Genomic DNA, 19,024 nt, shown 5'->3' with positions numbered 1-19,024 from the left:
CTCCGACCATAGTTTGTAGGATATCATGCGAGAGTAGGGCAAGCTGAGTATTTCATTACTGATGCTTTCTAAAACTGTACGGATTTGTCGGCAGAATCTCTTCCCTCTCAAGAAAATTTATTATATTTAAACTTAGAATATGTTTGAGTATTCTGCAGCAAAACTATGTTAACAATATTAGCCTGTAATTTTGTGGTTCCATTCTTTTACCCTTATTGTATACAGGAGTCACCTTCATATTTTTTTGGTCACGTGGGACTTCGTGTTTGGTGGGAGATTTGCAATAAATGCCAGCTAAGTAGTGGACCAATGCTGTAGAGTACTCTTTGTTAAACTGAATTGGAATTCGATCATGACCTGGTGACTTACTCACCTACAATTCTTTCTGTTGTTTCTCTATGCCAGAGATGCTTATTACTGTGTCCTCCACACAGCAGTCTTGCTGTCTTTTATTCCTACACCAGAATGGTCAATGAGACACACATAAAAGTTAAAGAAATGTGCAAGCTTTTGGAGCCAGTGGCTCCTTCTCCTAGCAGAAAAGTTTAAGGGGTAAGAAGAGGGATTAAGCCAAAGGTTTAGGAAATGGGGTGGGCTCAGAAAACTTGCCCAGAACCCTGGGTCATGGGATGAAGACCAATCAGAATGAGAAGGTCCCGTCCAGTAAGTCTCCCTTGAGTCAGGGTTCTGGATAACTTTTCTGAACACACTCCTTTTCCTCATCCTTGGCAGTCTCTTTCTTTCATCCCTATTCCTTCACCTTGACCCTTCTGTCAGGAGGAGGAGCCACTGGCTCTTAAAGCTTGCACATTTCTTTAACCTTTGTGTGTGTTTTCTCGTGCTGCTGTTTCTGATATACAATATGGCTCAAATCAACTACCTTCAAGAGTGCCTTCTAACTTTTACTTTGTGTACTTGTACTGATGGAATTACATCACAGGTGAGTAACTCTCTTAACTATAGTATATATATATATATAGTCATAGATGGTAGTAGCAGCAAATACTTTATCATGGCTAGAGCAGTGAACAAAAAAGAATGCAACAAACTATCTCATCCACAGCATTTAGGGCACAACTGCATGCAGATGCGTTATCTTACCTGTATTTCTCATGCCGTTGCGTTAAATAAATTACCCCCTGCAGTGCAAGGAGGTAAGTTAACTCAGTAGTAGTAATAGATTTTTACCACCCCCTTTAAATTAATGACTTTCATATGTTCTTTGTATTGCATTTATGTTCAGTAATTATAAGTGTAAATGAGAAAAAGAATGCATTTTTTGTTAATGAAACATACATAGAGTCATCACTAGTGGTAAACAATCATTAAGCAATAGAAGTCCTTTATGATGCTTAATTCCTTTGCTATTGAGATCTTTGACTTGTTCACTGTGACTTAAAATTCTTCTTGATTTCAAAAACTGTACAACAAATTTTTGTATGTGTGTGTGTGTGTGTGTGTGTGTGTGTGTGTGTGTGTGTGTGTGTGTTTTGCCTTCTCTTTTATTTTATTTACATTCGTAAGATTGGAAAAAAGGGGTTGGGATCTTTCACTTCAAAAAATAGATTGTCACCAAAAAGCAGTCAAGAAAGTATCTGCTGGAATGCATAATATTTATTTTTACATTTTTCATGGGATGTGAAAGGTACAGTATGGATAAAAATGTCAGTTTTACTATTCTGTAAGGGTTTTAAAAAAGGACACATCTTCTAGTACATCCAGACTAAGTACAAACAAGTGAGATCCATTTGTTTAAATAATGAAATCTGCTGCACTCAACTAAAACATATATACAATTATTACACTAAGGTTAACTTACATTAACATATTTGCGAATAACAAAAAAAGTTCATTGTCAAGGTAAGTACATATATGAGGAACAGTAGGGCATATGGTGAGAGCATTCACCTCTGTAGATCACAGCTGCAGTGACTGTGAGGTCAGGACATCCCAATCTAGGACATGTAACATATATGTATTTTGTTTTCATAAACTTGCTGTGGGTGATTTACTTTACTGTACTGTAAAATTTTCTCATGCTGTAAAAATAATTTACATATTTTTTATTTCAGTGACTGTAATTTGATATCCCAAACGTTTTCACAGGGACAGAAAAAATAAGTCATTGCAACCACATTTATTAGTTTTGTTTAAAAAATCCACGACATTTATTCTATATTAACGTACAAGCTGTTGCAACTGAAGTTTTCACATGTTAACACAGTGAAATATTCTCCAGTTCTTGTCATGTCATCTTGCAGTGTGTATATCAGATTTCAGAAACTAACAACTCTTTACTGTTTTGTGAAGACTGAAAGCAAATTGCTTTCTAAATCATCACACATATTAAGTGAAACTATGCAGCCATAAATCTAAGAACACCTTCTTACACACTTTGTTTCCTACAATACCAGTGATGACTGTGAGAAATAATACACGGTGTTCAGCAATTCTAAAAGATGTGCTAAACTGCCTGTGTTAATAAAAATAAAAACACAACAAAGGCTCACAGTAATAAATTAAAGATGGCTGTCATGAAAGACTAAAAAAGAGATGTTCAAAACACAAACTAGTGACTGATATTGCCATACATGCATGACACAACAATATGAGAAATATTCATGAGACTTTTTTTATTGGCCTTCTAACACCGAAACTAAAACAAGTAGATTATGAATATGTGAAGAAACACCCATGTGTCTTCTTTTATGGCATCTGGATTTCAACAACATTCATTAGTTTAAATACTCTCACAGTTTATTGAGTTTATTCTCATGAGAAAATCATGAAACTGTAACACAGACCCATCACTTACTCGATTAAGTTGAGAGTCATAAATTTACAGTGTGTGTTTCTTTATACAATGAGTATTTGAAAATACGCAAATTCTTTATAGGTGCCTAACAAGTTCATTGAACTTAGATTAAAGTAAGTAGTCTTTCATTTCACAAAAAATAAATACTGGGTAAAGGTTGAAAGGAGTCAGCAATGTGCTAAATAGTCAGTTCTTCACAGTTGCTGGTTGTCTTCACTTGTGTGTGGCACTGGAGTGGTGTGGGCTAGTCCTGCTGCCCAATGTGTTATCCAGCTGAGTACCATCTACATCATCAGTCTCAGGAGTGTCGCACACATTCATAATACAGGAGTCTATGTTGACAGATGTCACACTTGTATTGGTACCACAGTCAGTAGCGAGTGGCTTTGCCAGGCCAGATCCGCAGTTGCTGCACACCTGGTCTCTTGGCACTGCTCCCCCAACTGCAGACAAAGAAAGAGAAATCTTGTGCATTATTTTCTTTTTCTTTGGGAGGAATTGTAGGAAACAAAGAGAATGAAGTGTAATTTATATGAATAGAACAGAGCAGATACCTCACAGAATCAGCAGCAGTTATACATATTATGTAAATTGAAGACAGAAGGGGGGATGGTGGACGAAGGGAAGGGAAGGGAAGGGTACAAACTATTGCTGTCAGCTGCATTGGGACATTATACAGAATCAGTAGTGACGAATGAAAATCTGTGATGGACTAGGATCCGAATCTGGGATCACTTGCTTACGAAGCAGATACGTTAACCACTGCAGCGCCCAGACACAGTGTTTATCGCAATTGTGTGGACGATCTTGGCACACTTCCTGGCCACCCATATTCCCACCTAGTGTTGCCACCTATCTGCAGTCCCCAGCTGTGTCCTCCATGGTGGCTACTTTGAGATTCCCACAGGAGGTTGAACATAATTGGCTCTAAAGATGGTGGATTCATTGCCCATTGAGGTGAATCAATTAAAGGTTTGAAAGAACAGACACCACACATTTACATTAATTGCATGGGCTCTCATTTAGGAAGAGCAGCTTTCAACTCTATACTTCACCATCAGATTTAGGTTTTCACTGGAATCATCCAGTCACTTCAGAGAAATTTCAATATGGTTCCTTTAAATGGATGATTGCTGATTCTTTCTCTCATTCACATCCAAGCAAACTTTTTCCTCCACCTCTAATAGTATAGTGTACTACATCATCGGTCCTCTTTCCACTTTTTATGTTCATAACTACAATGAGGCATAGATAAGTTTAGTGATATGATGTGGTTGGTACAAGTTTTGTGATAGCTTTCCAAATATATTTTGGGAATGTTTCACAAATATTATATATATATATATAATGTGATCAATTTTAAGACTAACAAAATATGTTGTTAACTGAGTAAGTATTTGAATGGTAGCACTTCATAGTTTACACATACAGGAGCAAAACGGTATTTTTGCTATAAATAATACAAGAAATTTTATAAAATATTTAAAATATAAGAATCAATAGCAACTGAGAGGTCATCAACATGCAATATTTTATGGCATTTCCATATGGTACAAATCTACACTAAAACAACACTTGTGTCAAAGGAATGTTTTAAAAGCCTTTCAAATGGTGCTGAATAATACTAGAATGGGGTTACTTTCAGTCTCAATATTTATTAGATTAACCCTGTGAATTGTAATCACAACAATTTATGACCAAGAAAGAGTTTGTGGCAAAACACAGATTATGTTTTGTCATGCATAGCATACCTGGGCGTGAGGCACGAACAGGCACACCACTTCCACGGCTGGAAGAAGCAAACCGAGGCCCCACACTCAGAGCAGGGCTGAGTTCAGTTGGTGATGATGCCCCACTGCTGTGGCTGCCCAGGTTTGGTGAAGGTGGGGCTGACATCTGAAAGTAAGAACAAATATATAGGCTTTATTAAGAAAAGAAAAATTATGAGTGACTCGAAAGTTATTCCACCTATTTATCTTGTGCATTTTTGGTGAACTGTATTTTCTGCCTTGCTATTTTATACATACAAAGAAATAGTGTGTGTGTGTGTGTGTTTTCTATATTTGTTTTTACATGATGTTCTTCAAACTACTTATGATCATGGATCTATCTAATCTAGCATAACAAAATATTGACTGAAAGATATGCAAAAACTGCTGCCCTTGGTCATTAAACGAAAGTCATCAGCCACTGTGTTGTCTATGGCGAGAGGCAATGCCTGAAATTTGGTATTCTTGCCACTCTTCTGACATTGTGGATCACGGAATATTGAATTCCCTAATGATTTCCAAAATGGAATGTCCCATATACCTAGCTCCAACTACAATACTACATTCAAAATCCGTTAACTCCAATTGTGTGGCCATAATCTGATCAGAAACTTTTTCTTGTGAATCATCTGAGTACAAATGTCAGCTCTGCCATAGTGGTACCCCTTTGTAACTTGTGTACAAGATACTACTGCTATATGTCTATGTGCGTATTGCTATCCCAAGACTCCATTTTCTTAAAGTCAGTTTCTCTTTACAGCAATTTCCAATTTTTACTGGCTTTACTGGACTTCTAAACAAACCACTTTTTCTTAGCCCAGCAATAGTTGCATGTACATAACACAAAGCATATTTCCAAGTAACAATGTTTTGCATCAAATTCTTCAAGTAGGATCTAGTGGTTCATATTTGTGTAACTATCACAAAGCTTTAAAAGTATCATTATTTTAAATTGTACACATATTAGTGAGCTAGTTAGTTCAAACTTTGACAGATAAGAGAAGCAGAATCCAGTAAAGATTTCTTGACTTTACACTGAGGTGACAAAAGTCTTGGGATAGCAATACGCACATACACAGATAGCAGTAGTATCTTGTACACAAGGTACAAAAGGGTACCACTGTGACAGAGCTGACATTTGTACTCAGGTGATTCACATGAAAAGGTTTATGATCAGATTATGGCCACGCAATTGGAGTTAACGGACTTTGAATGTAGTATGGTAGTTGGAGCTAGGTATATGGAACATTCCATTTTGGAAATCATTAGCGAATTCAATATTCTGTGACCCACAATGTCAGAAGAGTGGCAAGAATACTAAATTTCAGGCATTGCCTCTTGCCATAGACAACACAGTGGCTGATGACTTTCATTTAATGACCAACGGCAGCAGTTTTTGCATATAGTTGTCAGTGCTAACAGACGTGACTTTGTTAACATTGCAACATCACCTGGAGCATCTTTCCTGGGCTCGTGATCATATTGATTGGACCATAGATGACTGTAAAACCATGACCCGGTAAGAGCTGATGGTAAGGTTTGAATGTGCCACAGGCCCCATGAAGCCATGGACCCAAGTTGTCAACAATGCACTGTGCAAGCTGGGGGTGGTTCCATAACGATGTGGGCTTTGTTTACATGGAATGGACTGGGTCTTCTGATCCAACTGAACTGATCACTGACTGTATATGGTTGTGATTGCTTACTTTGAGACCAGTTGCAACCATTCATGGACTTCATGCTCCCAAACAATGATGGAATTTTTATGGATGACACTGCCATGTCACTGGGCCACAATTGTTCACGGCACTGGGCCACAATTGTTCACAGTTGGTTTGAAGAACATTCTGGACAGTGTGAGGAATTGTTTAGCCACCCAATTCACTCAACATGAATCCCATCAAAAGTTTATGGGACATAATTAAGAGCTCAGTTTGTGCACAAAATCCTTTACTGGTAACACTTTCACAATTATGAATGGCTATAGACACAAAGTGGCTTAATATTTCTGCAGGGGACTTCTTACGATGTGTTGAGGTCGTGCCATTTTGAGTTTCTGCACTACACCAGGCAAAAGGAGGTCCAACACAATATTAGGAGGTCTCACCTCAGTGTATAACATTGGCTATTTCTTGACTGCGTGCTGACTTTCCATGAACATGACATTCACTACACAGGATGTGGACATGAACAATGGTGGCTTCTGCAGCTCCAATACTTCATGAATAGCTAATGGAATCACTTATCACCAAAAGTTGAAGCATTGACCATCAAACAAATTTTTGAAGAGACACTGAGAAATTTAAATATCTGCCCCAGGGTAACAATGAGTTGCTTTAGGTTTAGACTGAAGTGGTGTTTGTGGGGACAGCTATATTGTGACCAGATCATTTCACTGGCCTACTGAAGATGGATTAAGGTTCAGGTCTCAGATTCATAATCTATATCGCAATATGTTTTTTGGAATGTGAGTATCTAAATCAGCAGTACACACAGTATTTAGAGTAAACATAATCTTTGTGTTACATGAGTGTTTATTTTACAACACATGTAATGGCTACATCATCCAACACCAGTGTTCTCAAATATCCTGTAAGTGAACTGAATGTTTAATATGTACCTGTGTCCTCTATACAACTATTTTTCTATTATCCTGTTTACTTTCTTTCTTTCTCCTCAGCCTTTTATACTTCTCCTCTCATCCTCTGAGCTTGGCTTCTCCATTTCATGTCTCTACTTTTAGACTCACACATCCTCATTCAACAATCCTTGAAGGTTTCATGCTGTATCACTTATGCTCTAGTAATAGTGATTTCTGTTATGATGTTATTACCTATTCAAATATATAATTGTAATATATAATTCATCTGGGTGTCGTATTACACAATAAAATTCCAGAACAAATAAAAACTGCTCCATATCCAATATTTAAAAATAAACTAAAGGCATTTCTGACAAAGCACTGTTTCTATTCAGTACAAGAATTCCTGGAAATGAAAAATTATAAAGTTCCTTTGTAAAATACTGTGATGAGAGTAGAACATTCTGTAGGCAAAATAATAACATAATTTCTACTATACACAACTATGTTTCAGTTTCACTTCCCAAAATTTTTCAACTCGCTTTATGAATGTACAAGTGCACATTCTGTTAGTATTAAAACTTAATTGTCTATAAAATCTCAATGTTAATTTCATGTTTAGTGTAGTTTTTAAATGACATTGTCCTTCTGTTGTGTTTCCAGTTGACATTTTCACTATTCTGTAATCTCAGTGATTATTTGTGTAAATTTAAAGTAGCACTACATTGCCTACATGTTTCTTAGTTTCCCATGTAAATTGTTTGTATTCTCTGTATGTGAAGTTACTATATTCATCAATGAACAATTTTGTGTACATTTTTTTAAATGGCAGTCCATTGCCTATTTTTTTTCTCCAAACTACATATTTGTTAAGAAAACTGACTTGTCCTATATCATGTGTACTTTGTACAATATGTGATCCACAGGATAAATAAATAAATACAATACAATAACTTTAGTTTATGTTCTACATTTCACAAGTCATATATAAATGTCTGCTTGCGTCTGTGTCTGTGCAGATGGATATGTGTGTGTGCGCGCGCACGCCATTGTATACCTGTCCTTTTCCCCCCCTAAGGTAAGTCTTTCCACTCCCGGGATTGGAATGACTCCTTACCCTTTCCCTTAAAACCCACATCCTTTTGTCTTTCCCTCTCCTACCCTCTTTCCTGATGAAGCAACCGTTGGTTGCAAAAGCTTGGATTTTGTGTGTATGTGTATATGACCCATGCAGCAAGTCATAGATAAATCATACAAAGAACTGTCAATGTGGGTCATGCACACATTGCTTTGTCTTGTTTTTAGGAAACTCCAAATACATTTTGTACTGTGGACATTACATAAAACACACAAAATTTTTGTATGTATGAGAAAGTTATTTGTGATGTAAACTTACAGTGCGATTTGCTGGTCTCAGCTGTGGTGAACCGTTGAGGCTCTCAATGTCGTTGTCATGACCACTTGATGCTCCGAGACCCACCACCTCCTCAATTTCCATGTGCAGTATGCTCTCTTGGCTTCCTGTAAACTGCAATTTTATTTGGTGAGACATAGTTATTATTGTTCTGAACACACAAACTACGAAAAATAACATTATTTATTATGGATAATGAAATAAGTATCTGAGACCCAACTGCTGACATGATGCTGTTGAACAAGTGACTGTGTTAACATAAAACACTGCTTGCTGTGCCCTGTAGCAAAAGGGCTGCTCTATGTATAATAAGAAGATTGTATGCTACTGTAGCCACAAGGGCACAAGCCATGCCCAAATGTGAACACTTCACAACACCCATGAGCTCTGCAACCACATCTCAGATGCTTGGCCAATGACCAGCATTACAAGACAACAGCACTTGGTAGGCCACATATGTGACCTCAATTGCAACAAGACTGCCCTTGTCTTACATAAAAGCTGGCTAGCTATCCAGGATGCGCATGTTGACACAGTCGGGTTTGACCGGCATCCACTTTGTGTCTTTGTGTTTGCTTTCACCGTGAGACCACCAACACCCATCTGGAATTTCATCCGGATCCTGCCAGGGTCCAGCCACAGCCTGGATGGGCTGGGATCTGAGCTAATGTCCTCTCAGCTCTCACCTCTGGGGTCCATCAGTGTCTGCCGTTGTCTCCAAGTCACCAGTTCTGTGCCCAACCCTGAGCCACCATTATCAGTTGCTGCAGTCACACGCTGGCACATTCCAATCACAGTTAGGAGAGTAGAAGCATGCCTCATGAAGCTGTGTGAAGCCAAATGATATGAAACTAGGAAGTCTGCCACTGTACTGCATTACTGAAAGCTCTGAATAGGGTCTCCTTGCCTGCCCTCCCGACCTGGGTCACCAACCAACACACCATCCATCTGCTGCAGGTACTGTATCTATGCCAGTCAAACTCAGTGGTCCATCCCCATTACACTACCAGGGATTGCCTTAATAACACAAGCAATTTATCAGTGGAAAGACGTCATAAGAAAGTAGTGAAATGGGAAAAGTATTTGGTTTCTTTGTAATTTTATTGAGACTGTCTTGCTGCCCTTTTTATGTGTTATCCCTTATAAATCCAGACTCTCCTTTCACCAAGTGTGTTTTCAGTTCCAAGTACAATAGTCACCTTCCTACCACTAAATCTTTAATTTATACACTTCTTGCAAAAATCTTACTGATTAATCATATCTGCCTAATTTATATGTTTTTTCTACTGGCCGAGCACCACTGAACAGCATCATTTTTAAATTATTATGGAAATAATAGGGCAGTGCTCTTAACCTGAATTACAGATGAAATATTTTAAACGTGAAATTGTCCTCCTCATGAGAAGTCATCCTGGCTCTTCAACTGCTGCATTCAAACTTCCTCTGTCATTTAGATCGAAGGAATTCTAGAAGAGCAACAAAACAGCCCCAGTACAGTTATAGATCTCCCTTCAGAGACATTTGTCTCTGATGATTTGTTTGCAGTGCGTATAGACTTCACATTCAGCTCCATTCTAAATTTAACAAGGTAGTTATGGTCATAGATCTTTATATATAATTCATAGTCTGAGCATTGTCTGAAACTGTGTCACCCTCCATGTCCATGTTATTCTTCACCTATTTGGTGGAGTCATCCATTATGGGCTTCCAAATAATTTCCAACAACTAGCTTTGTATCTCCACCCTCCTTCAGAAACTTCTACAATATACGTCAGACATATTATCCCATAGGTCGCATATCATTCAACAAGTCATTAATTTGTTGAAATCTAATGAGTATCATAATTCTCCCAGCAGTGAAGTTGTTACTATATTGGCAATTGATAAGGGCGCTTTCTGAGATACCAACCTATACAGTCTTCCAGAAAGATTCACCTGCATTGATCACAAAGATTAAACAACAAATCATAAAGTGCTTGGTTCTCAGAACAGTATGCTGCAATCTACACCACCTCCTTCTCATCCTAGTAACTGCTTTCCAAAATTTTAAAACTAGGCATCCTGCTTACTTAGGAAGTTGTAAGAATTTCTCAATATCATATTATAAAAATGTCAATTATTCTATGGATCATAATATATTTGTGCTTCAGTTACTTGTACTGAACAGGTGGTTATCACCACAGGTGCCACATCTCTCTTCATCAATATTGCCCATGCAACAGATAACAACTGAACACTTAATCTCTCATTGTCAACATAAAGTAAACCTAATGATCTCAATGTTTATTACAGCAAACAGAATTGTTCAGACTAAGAACTGTGTCATTTTCAGCATTCATATCATTGAACAGATCTGGACATCTGCACGTGGTACTTAGCCCAATGTGGTCAAATTCAACAGCTTCTTCCATCTGAACCCTGCTGTCACATTCCCTCCCAGCCCCATTACCTTCCTCTGAACATTAGATAGTGAGAACTGTCCCTTGTCCTTCCAATAAGCCTCTTTGGTCCCACAACCCTTTCAGGTTTGATCTCTTACACATTTGCCCTAGAGATTTTTATCTCTCTTCTCCCTGCCTCCAACACCCACCACTGTTTCCCCCTCTCTGCCAACTTCCTGTATCTACCTTCTACCGCCCGCATCTCGTGGCCATGTGGTAGCGTTCTCGCTTCCCACACCCGGGTTCCCGGGTTTGATTTCCGGCTGGGTCATGGATTTTCTCTGCCTCGTGATGGCTGGGTGTTGTGTGATGTCCTTAGGTTAGTTAGGTTTAAGTAGTTCTAAGTTCTAGGAGACTGATGACCATAGATGTTAAGTCCCATAGTGCTCAGAGCCATTTGAACCTTTTTTTACCTTCTACCTCATTTGTCCTCCTCTCCCCCTCTCCCTCTCCCTCTACCCCCTCTAGTCTTCTTCATTGTTTATTTAACTTCATGTATGTTATGGCCCATATTTCCCTTTCTATAGGTGCTTGATGGCATGACTACTGCTGATTTCCTTTCCCTTAACTGTATAGTTCAAGTTAGCACTTCATCTTTAATGATATCATCAATGGAGATTTGAACTATAATCTACTTTTCATTTAGTTTTTCATTTCATTTCATCCTTTGAGATACTTGTATCTACCAATGTTTTATTAACTTCTAACAACTGAAACATTTCCTGGCTGTTGTGTGATGTGGATTTGTGGGATTACTATGATACAGTTTGGCAGAATCTTCAAGAAAAGCAAAGATATATGCAAGGAAACTATTAAATTACATCTAACTTCTAACAATTTCAAATATTTGCTGCACTTCAATCTTTAAATTTTTTTGTCCACGTCTATTTCTTGCACATCATGACAGTACAAATTTCTGAATGTTATATCACTTTGTCTACCACATTTAATAGATTTATATAACCTTTTTTAGAGAATAGAAGTACAGAAGGATATCTAAACTTCCAAAACCATTACTTTAAAATGTTTTACCATTCATTTGTGACAAATAACATTGCTTTCTGTTTCTGCCTGGTATAAAGTTAATTAGAGTTTTCCTTCTTCTTCTCACTCCCTTCCACCTTTTCCCCTCCTCACCACCTTATTACATGACTAGTTCATTTTGTTGGTATATTATTGTATTTTGCTTTTACATTTACCAGAAAAGCTTTCTTATTCCCTCTACAATTCATGCAACTTCAATTAGTCCATGATTGTGCAATGGAATAAGATAAATAAATACTAGTTCTTTAAGTACTTACTGGTAATTGCAAATGTAATAAACGAGGCTTTAAATGTGTTAATATGGAGGTAGTTTGAAAAGTTCTAGGAACAGAATAGAAAGAATTGACTTCTCAGTGGAACATTTTTTATATTATTTTTCAATTTAATCTCCCTCTGAATTAATGCACTTTGTCCAGTGATGTTCCATTGCCTTTATTCCAACTCAAAAATTAAATTCCTTCAAGCCTGCAAAATACCCATCAACTTTGGCTCTTAGTTCTTTGTTTGAAGAGAATCTCTACCCACTTAAAAGATTTTGAGCTTTGGGAAGAGGTGAGAGTCTAATAAGTCCAAATCAGGCAAATAAGGCTGGTTGTTTTCCATTCACGTGTGTGGAAACCATATTCTCTTAGTTGATGCTGTTGGTTTGCACTGTTTTTAGTGTTTATTTAGCGCTTTTTTCATATTTCTGTGACAGTTCAAATTCCCAGATTTGCAGTGTATTTTCGCATACAGTTTCAACATTCTTATATATTATCATGTTTGTCCTACTGGCAGAGCTGTCCTTGCCTCAAGTCATTCAGTTATGGGAGTAGCAAATCTAGAAACTACTGCAAGGAGTCATGCAACTAAATCAGGTTCTGGCTGTGAAAGTCATGTCCCAGCATGCTGCACCTAATAATCAGTATCTCAGTTCATGTATTTTTGCTTTGGAAATGACAATTTTGAATGGGTATGCATTGTCTTGATGAAAGATGACTTTCTTCCCTGCCAAACCTGACCATTTCTACCTTTTGTTTTGCTGTACTTGATCTGGCAGGTTAGTGTAGTACTGTCTTGTAATTGTTTGATCAGTGTGAAGGTAATCTATCAGCACAATTTCATTCGTATCCCAGATACTGCTGCCACGACCTTTCCAGCTACCCATACTGACTTTTCTTTCTTTGGTGGTGGTGGTGGTGGTGGTGGTGAACCAACATTTTTCCACTGCACTGACTGTTGTTTTGTCTCTGGAGTACAGTTGTGAGCCAATGTATCATCTGTATTCATAAACTAGCACAAAAATCTCGTTGGTTGCTATGAAATGGGTCAAACATTATTCAGATATTTTCATTCTTATGAGTTCCTGATCCTACGTTAAGAGTCGCAGCACACATCTATCGGACAATTTTCTCATATCCATTTCCTCTGTTAAAATGTGATATGTACGTTCAAATGACACCACTATAGCTTCAGCAACTTCTTGGACTTTCCGTTAATGAGACCCTTCATGAACATTTTATGCACTTTTGCAATAATATCTAGGGTTGTGCTACATTTTAGCCAAGCATTATCTAGACCATCATCTAAGCTCTCCTGGTCGGATTTAAACTCATTTGTCCACTAGACAGCAGTTGAATATGAAGGAGCAAGTCCGCCAGTGTGTTCTGAAAATCGACATAAATTTCCTTTGCTTTCATATCTTTCTTTATGAAGTACTTATTCACGCCTGAAATCTTGATTTTTTTCCCATCTTCACAAAGTGCTACATGGCATCAGCATCAGCAAAGCAGCAGCAGCAACGACGACGACAACAGATATCTATCCAGAGCACTGATACATCCTATATTTACTCATAAAGGATAACCAGTTATTAAATGGGAACCTCCTCTACCATTGACATCTTGTGTCATTCCACAAACTTCTCAAACTACCCTCCTGTCCTTAGAAATACTAACTTATTCTCTTGTGAGCTACTATAATGATGTTCTAACAATACTTTTGTCACAATATATCTGTGTGACTCTACTAACAATTCTTTGTGATGTTTACATGCCACTTATTGTACTAACAGAGTGATGACAATCTGACTTAGTCAAATGTGTCTAAAGGAGGAGAACAGTGAGGAAGGTTAGACTTTAATATCTCATCAATATCAGTGTTATTATGGGCAGAACATGAGCTCAGTTGGGTACAGATGAGAAAGCAAATTTCCACAGAATTAGGCAAATGGTTAGCTGTGTAAGTATTTGTATGGCAGTTAAGTTTCATTCTCAGAATTTCTTTTTCTCGTGTATTGCGACTATTCAGATAAGTTTTTGAAAGTGAATGTGACATTAACTAGCTCTCACCACAAAGCCGTAGTGCTTCAGAATATCCATCTTGCACATGGGACACGTACGGTGCTCCAGCAGCCAAGGATCGATGCATGACTTATGAAACTCGTGCCTGTGAACAACAAAATCATTAATAACAACAGAAGTAAAAGTGGACAAAATTTTGTACCATACAAATGCATAGCAGATTCAATTCCAAGATAATGACATTGCTAGCGTAGATAGATGGAAAAATACTAGGGCTGTGAAACAAAAATTCCAGTGAAGGTATTGTATATCAGTGTTAGCCCATGTATGTCTGCTACCAGTCTGATGTCTGCCTATTGCCTGCTAATGTGATTTTTCCAGAGATTGTGTATTCATACAAGACAAGCATCAAATGATGTGACACAGTGCTGTATAGAAACACTATATTTCCATGCTGTTCATTACAGGCTCCGCTAGGAACAACAGCTACACTTCTGAGCAGTGTGCACAACAGGTAACTGGCAGTGCTGCAGAAGAGTGCATTTGTGTGACTGTGTGTTTGAGAGTGCATACTTAAATCTAAAAAGAGTGATATACTGAAAGCTGGTGAAATCTCTGCACTATTAAGTATGTGTTTGTTACATGCTACACCTCAGTCACCTGGAAGTGAATGGTCATCTTTTCTCATTTTTGTATATTGTCTCAAAGAATTTCTATGACGGAAAACTGGGGTCATACCTGCATGGCAAGATTCTCAGAACATCTGAGATCTTGTATGGTTCAATGCACACAGCACAGCATTCACCATCCCCTTGGATTTCCTGTAAACAAGTGATGAAATTGTTTAGTATGTATCAGGAAAGAAAAAGGCTTTAGTTTAATGAAAAGTTTTACAAATCCTTATCTACTTTCTCAAAACTGACCTGTACCAGTGAAAAATAAACCACTGAATGTTTTGGAAGATTGAGTTTTAATTGCTGAAGTAGTTTTAGAGATAATTTCATATTAATGCAGCCTGATACATTAATAAGAACAATAAGTTAAAGGCCTTTGAAAAAGTTCATTAGTGTGGGAAAACACATACATTAATGAAATATTCACATGGCATACAGAGCAAGTGTGAAGTTAGCATTATGCTTGATAATTTTAGTTGTTGTTCAATGCTTAATCTGCTTCCAGGCAGTAGCCACTATCCTGTATTATCAAATGTCATCTTGATCTATGAATACAGTGAGTTTGTTGGTTATTAGCCATTTATTCATACCTTGTCTTCTGATTTGATGTTCTTTGTTGGTATCTTAGACAATGCCTTCTTTGCTGCACTGCAGAGCCGCCTCTGTAACAGCATATAAAAAGCTGTGTAAATCATAATTTGTCTGTCTTTTATGATTTACTTTTGGAACTACTAAGAAATGATAGTGAATCATGAAGGTTAGATGTGTTATAGGGAAGTTATTTCTTTACTGGGAGCTTACACATATATACCAACCCTGAAACAAATGCACTCTGTTGATATTTGATCCTATTTTAAACTTCAGAATATTAAGAAGGAACCAGAATTTTAGAACCCTGTGTACTACTAATTAGTAGTCATTTTGTATAACGATTCATGCCTCGGAAGTTGAAAATAACCCTCAACAAGAATTTCTTCCCAGAAATTTGTTGGAGATGAACTAAGTATTGAAATGAATATTGGTAAGATTTTATGGATGCAGTTAAAGAGAAATTCACAGAGGAAATATAACTTTAACTTTTTTCCCCTTAAATTTACAAGTGTTGCTCCTTACTTCTCACATAATGACAGTGGTCATACAACAAAATGTCAGTAGTCTATATTCAACATATATTTATTATGATTACAATTTTGATATTAGTCATCAACACAACAAACAAAAAATGATACACTTGGCAATCTTCAATGGGAATGTCCATTTTTAATAATTACATGATCCTGTGGACCCATCCCACATCAAAATATTGCAATCAACAGTAATTTACATTGTTGAGCCAGTATCGTTTTTCTAGCAAGGGAATGTCACTTGGAGGATATGTCACGTTGTATGAAAGACACTTAATAAGTGGTAGAGATAAGATATAGGGAAATCTTACATTCTGATCCTTGTGCAAAGTTTGCAGAAAGCTGTTGATTGGAGTGACTTTGAAAAAGGTCAAATTGAGATTCTCTAACAGTAGGAAGTGTGCATCATGGAAATAGCGAGGGTTGCTATGTGTTTGTGGAACATTGTTATTAGGAGCTATTAAAATTGATGACAAACGTAAAACTATTGGTGTTGTTGCAATATTGGAAATGCACACATCATCAAAGAATGATGACACCAATTGCTTCCCATCTCTACAAAGCAGAAGCAAAACAAGATAGTTCAAACTCAAGTCCTTCCTCCTTGGTTCTCTTAAATTTTACTTTCATCTGCTTTAAGGGAAACTAGCTTTCACAAGATGTAGGTGCATATTTAAATTTCTAATCTGAAGTGTCCACTTAATAAACCTTTCCTCATATTTCTTTCTGTAAATTGTCTCTGAGTCAGTTTTAATGATTCTCATTTGACTGAATGTTCTGTATTGTAAAACCTACTTCACCAGTATATCTGGTCATTAGCATTTAACTGTCTTTGTCACATAAACCTCTAAGATTGTTTTGATTTCAGAATGTTTGAAATCAGTTGGATCTAAGCATAAGTTGCCAAGTTGTCAGTGAAGATTGATCTACACTATTCTACCCGCCCTGGAAACTTCACTATGAAAAATAACCAAATAGCCTGTACATCTGATGACTCAATGCACTCTGACAGAATATCAAACTTAAATTTTCTAAATGCAGTTATTGTGAATGCTCCCTTGGAATGAGGATCAGTATTAATAGCTTGTGTGTTTCCAGTACCACTGTTACAGCATACCATTCAAAGAACTGTGTAACATGAAACTTAATAATTTATAAGGTGTGAGACTAACCCTGCTCTCTTTGTATACACCTAATCCCTATACTCTTTTTCTACTTCTACAATGATTTTATAACAACTTGTATCTGTCAGAATTTCCAATAGTGTTCTAATGACACCTCTGCTGATATTTCATTTGAAGTTTCATTTTTCTGTATTGCTTTTAGAAATTCACCCATTTTAATCAATATGGTCATCTAAACATGATGTATACAGTACTGATCAACCAAAATATTTCTGGCAGTTAGCTGTGTAAGTAGCTTCATATCAGAAGCATTTAGATTTTGCAGCTCAAGATATAGTGGAGTCAGGAACAGTTCATCAGTCATGTCCATACATGAATGCCTCCTCCATCCCCCCCATCTGATTCTCAAAGTGCAGCAGTAATATGTTCTCCCATGTTGAGTGCTACATCCAATGCTTAACATACAACTCAACAAGTGATATGATCTTCACACTAATAAGGAATATTCCCATTGGTGCACTACATATCCTTCTCAGTTGCATAACTGAAGTTTCTCAACAAATTATTTTCTGTGGCCCCAATAATCAGACTATTTACCAAGATATTTTGTCAGAGAGCCCAAAGGAGACATTTTTAACATTCCTATCCCAATATCACCTGGCAATTTGAATTTTTTGTCTATTTTCTGCTGTAGGTTTAATTTGCACTTGTGATGTAATTGGGATGTATCCATGCCTTTTTTTACCAGGGTTTCCAAAGCGTAAAAGTCACCAGAGGTGTCTAGACTGAAGCTGAGCTTTTAATGGTAATTGCTCTTGAATCTTTTTGTTGATACTGAAGCCCTGATTTAAATTCACTCACCAATCTCGCTATCACATTGCTCTCATAAAATGCACCATGCAGCTTTAATAATTTCTCTGCAAGTGCCAAGCCATCTTAAGTTTTAAGATTAGTTGAAATCATTACATTACAGTACCATGCATCACTCTTTAATCACGTTCAACTACAGACATGAAAGTGATGATGCCATTCTCTACACACATTCTAAGGTTGATTGTGGCATATAGATGAAGATGTAGAATACTGCCCCTAGCAATTGCAATTTACACACCTATACAATGACTGCATAGGCTGTACTTGTTTTGTCACTGATATTTATTCAATGACATAGTGAACATGGTACAGGATTTAAACCTGTATATAGTAAAGGATTACAAACCTGTACAACCAATGTGATAGCCTTGAACGCTCTGCTACTTCTGATTGCTTGAAATATGACTGACATCACAAGGATAGAAGGTACTCACATAACTTCAGTATTGATTTTTCTCCAAAACACAAGTCCATTATGTGAAAACTTAGTAGCTAGGCACTCAGAACAGGTCCCTCTACAACATACCTAAAGACTCATCAAAATCCATGAATAACAGGTCTAATGATCCCCTTGTTAAATCTAGGGCCTGGAAATGGCCCACCTTTTTTGTATGGATACACTCCCCAGGAGAATAGAAGAAAAAGGCTTATATTGGTATACAATGGACATCCTGACTCTTCATCTTAGAAAAACTCTATAGCGCACTCTCAGACATATGGTAATGATAACAGATATAAGAATTACTGATCAATGGGAACATTCTAAATGAAACTTTTAGACATTCAGATGGATAACAAACTGAGATAGTTCCAACATATGGATAAGTTAGGCAGAGCGCTTAATTTTGCCAGCTTTGCGCCTAAATATCTAGAGATTATGTTC

At 37.2% G+C, this 19,024-nt stretch overlaps 1 protein-coding gene across 2 annotated transcripts in view; it reads right to left on the bottom strand.

The window, feature by feature from the left end:
* Positions 1-1,592: 1,592 nt before the first annotated feature.
* LOC126282045 (protein goliath) overlaps positions 1,593-19,024 on the bottom strand; it is a 601,667-nt gene continuing 584,235 nt past the window's right edge. For both annotated transcript variants that reach the window (XM_049981464.1, XM_049981463.1), the window contains 6 exons: positions 15,611-15,682; positions 15,085-15,167; positions 14,395-14,491; positions 8,562-8,693; positions 4,567-4,711; positions 1,593-3,258 (listed from right to left, as the gene is read on the bottom strand). In XM_049981464.1, the coding sequence (XP_049837421.1) occupies positions 3,029-3,258; positions 4,567-4,711; positions 8,562-8,693; positions 14,395-14,491; positions 15,085-15,167; positions 15,611-15,682 (759 nt within the window). In that variant the 3' untranslated portion in view covers positions 1,593-3,028. The remainder of the gene's footprint in view (positions 3,259-4,566; positions 4,712-8,561; positions 8,694-14,394; positions 14,492-15,084; positions 15,168-15,610; positions 15,683-19,024) is intronic.

Source organism: Schistocerca gregaria, chromosome 7 (genome assembly GCF_023897955.1).
Source record: "Schistocerca gregaria isolate iqSchGreg1 chromosome 7, iqSchGreg1.2, whole genome shotgun sequence".
In the NCBI taxonomy this organism is placed as follows: domain Eukaryota; kingdom Metazoa; phylum Arthropoda; class Insecta; order Orthoptera; family Acrididae; genus Schistocerca; species Schistocerca gregaria.
The sequence above is the reverse complement of the archived record's forward strand: the minus strand, read 5'-3'. Positions and strand labels throughout refer to the sequence as shown.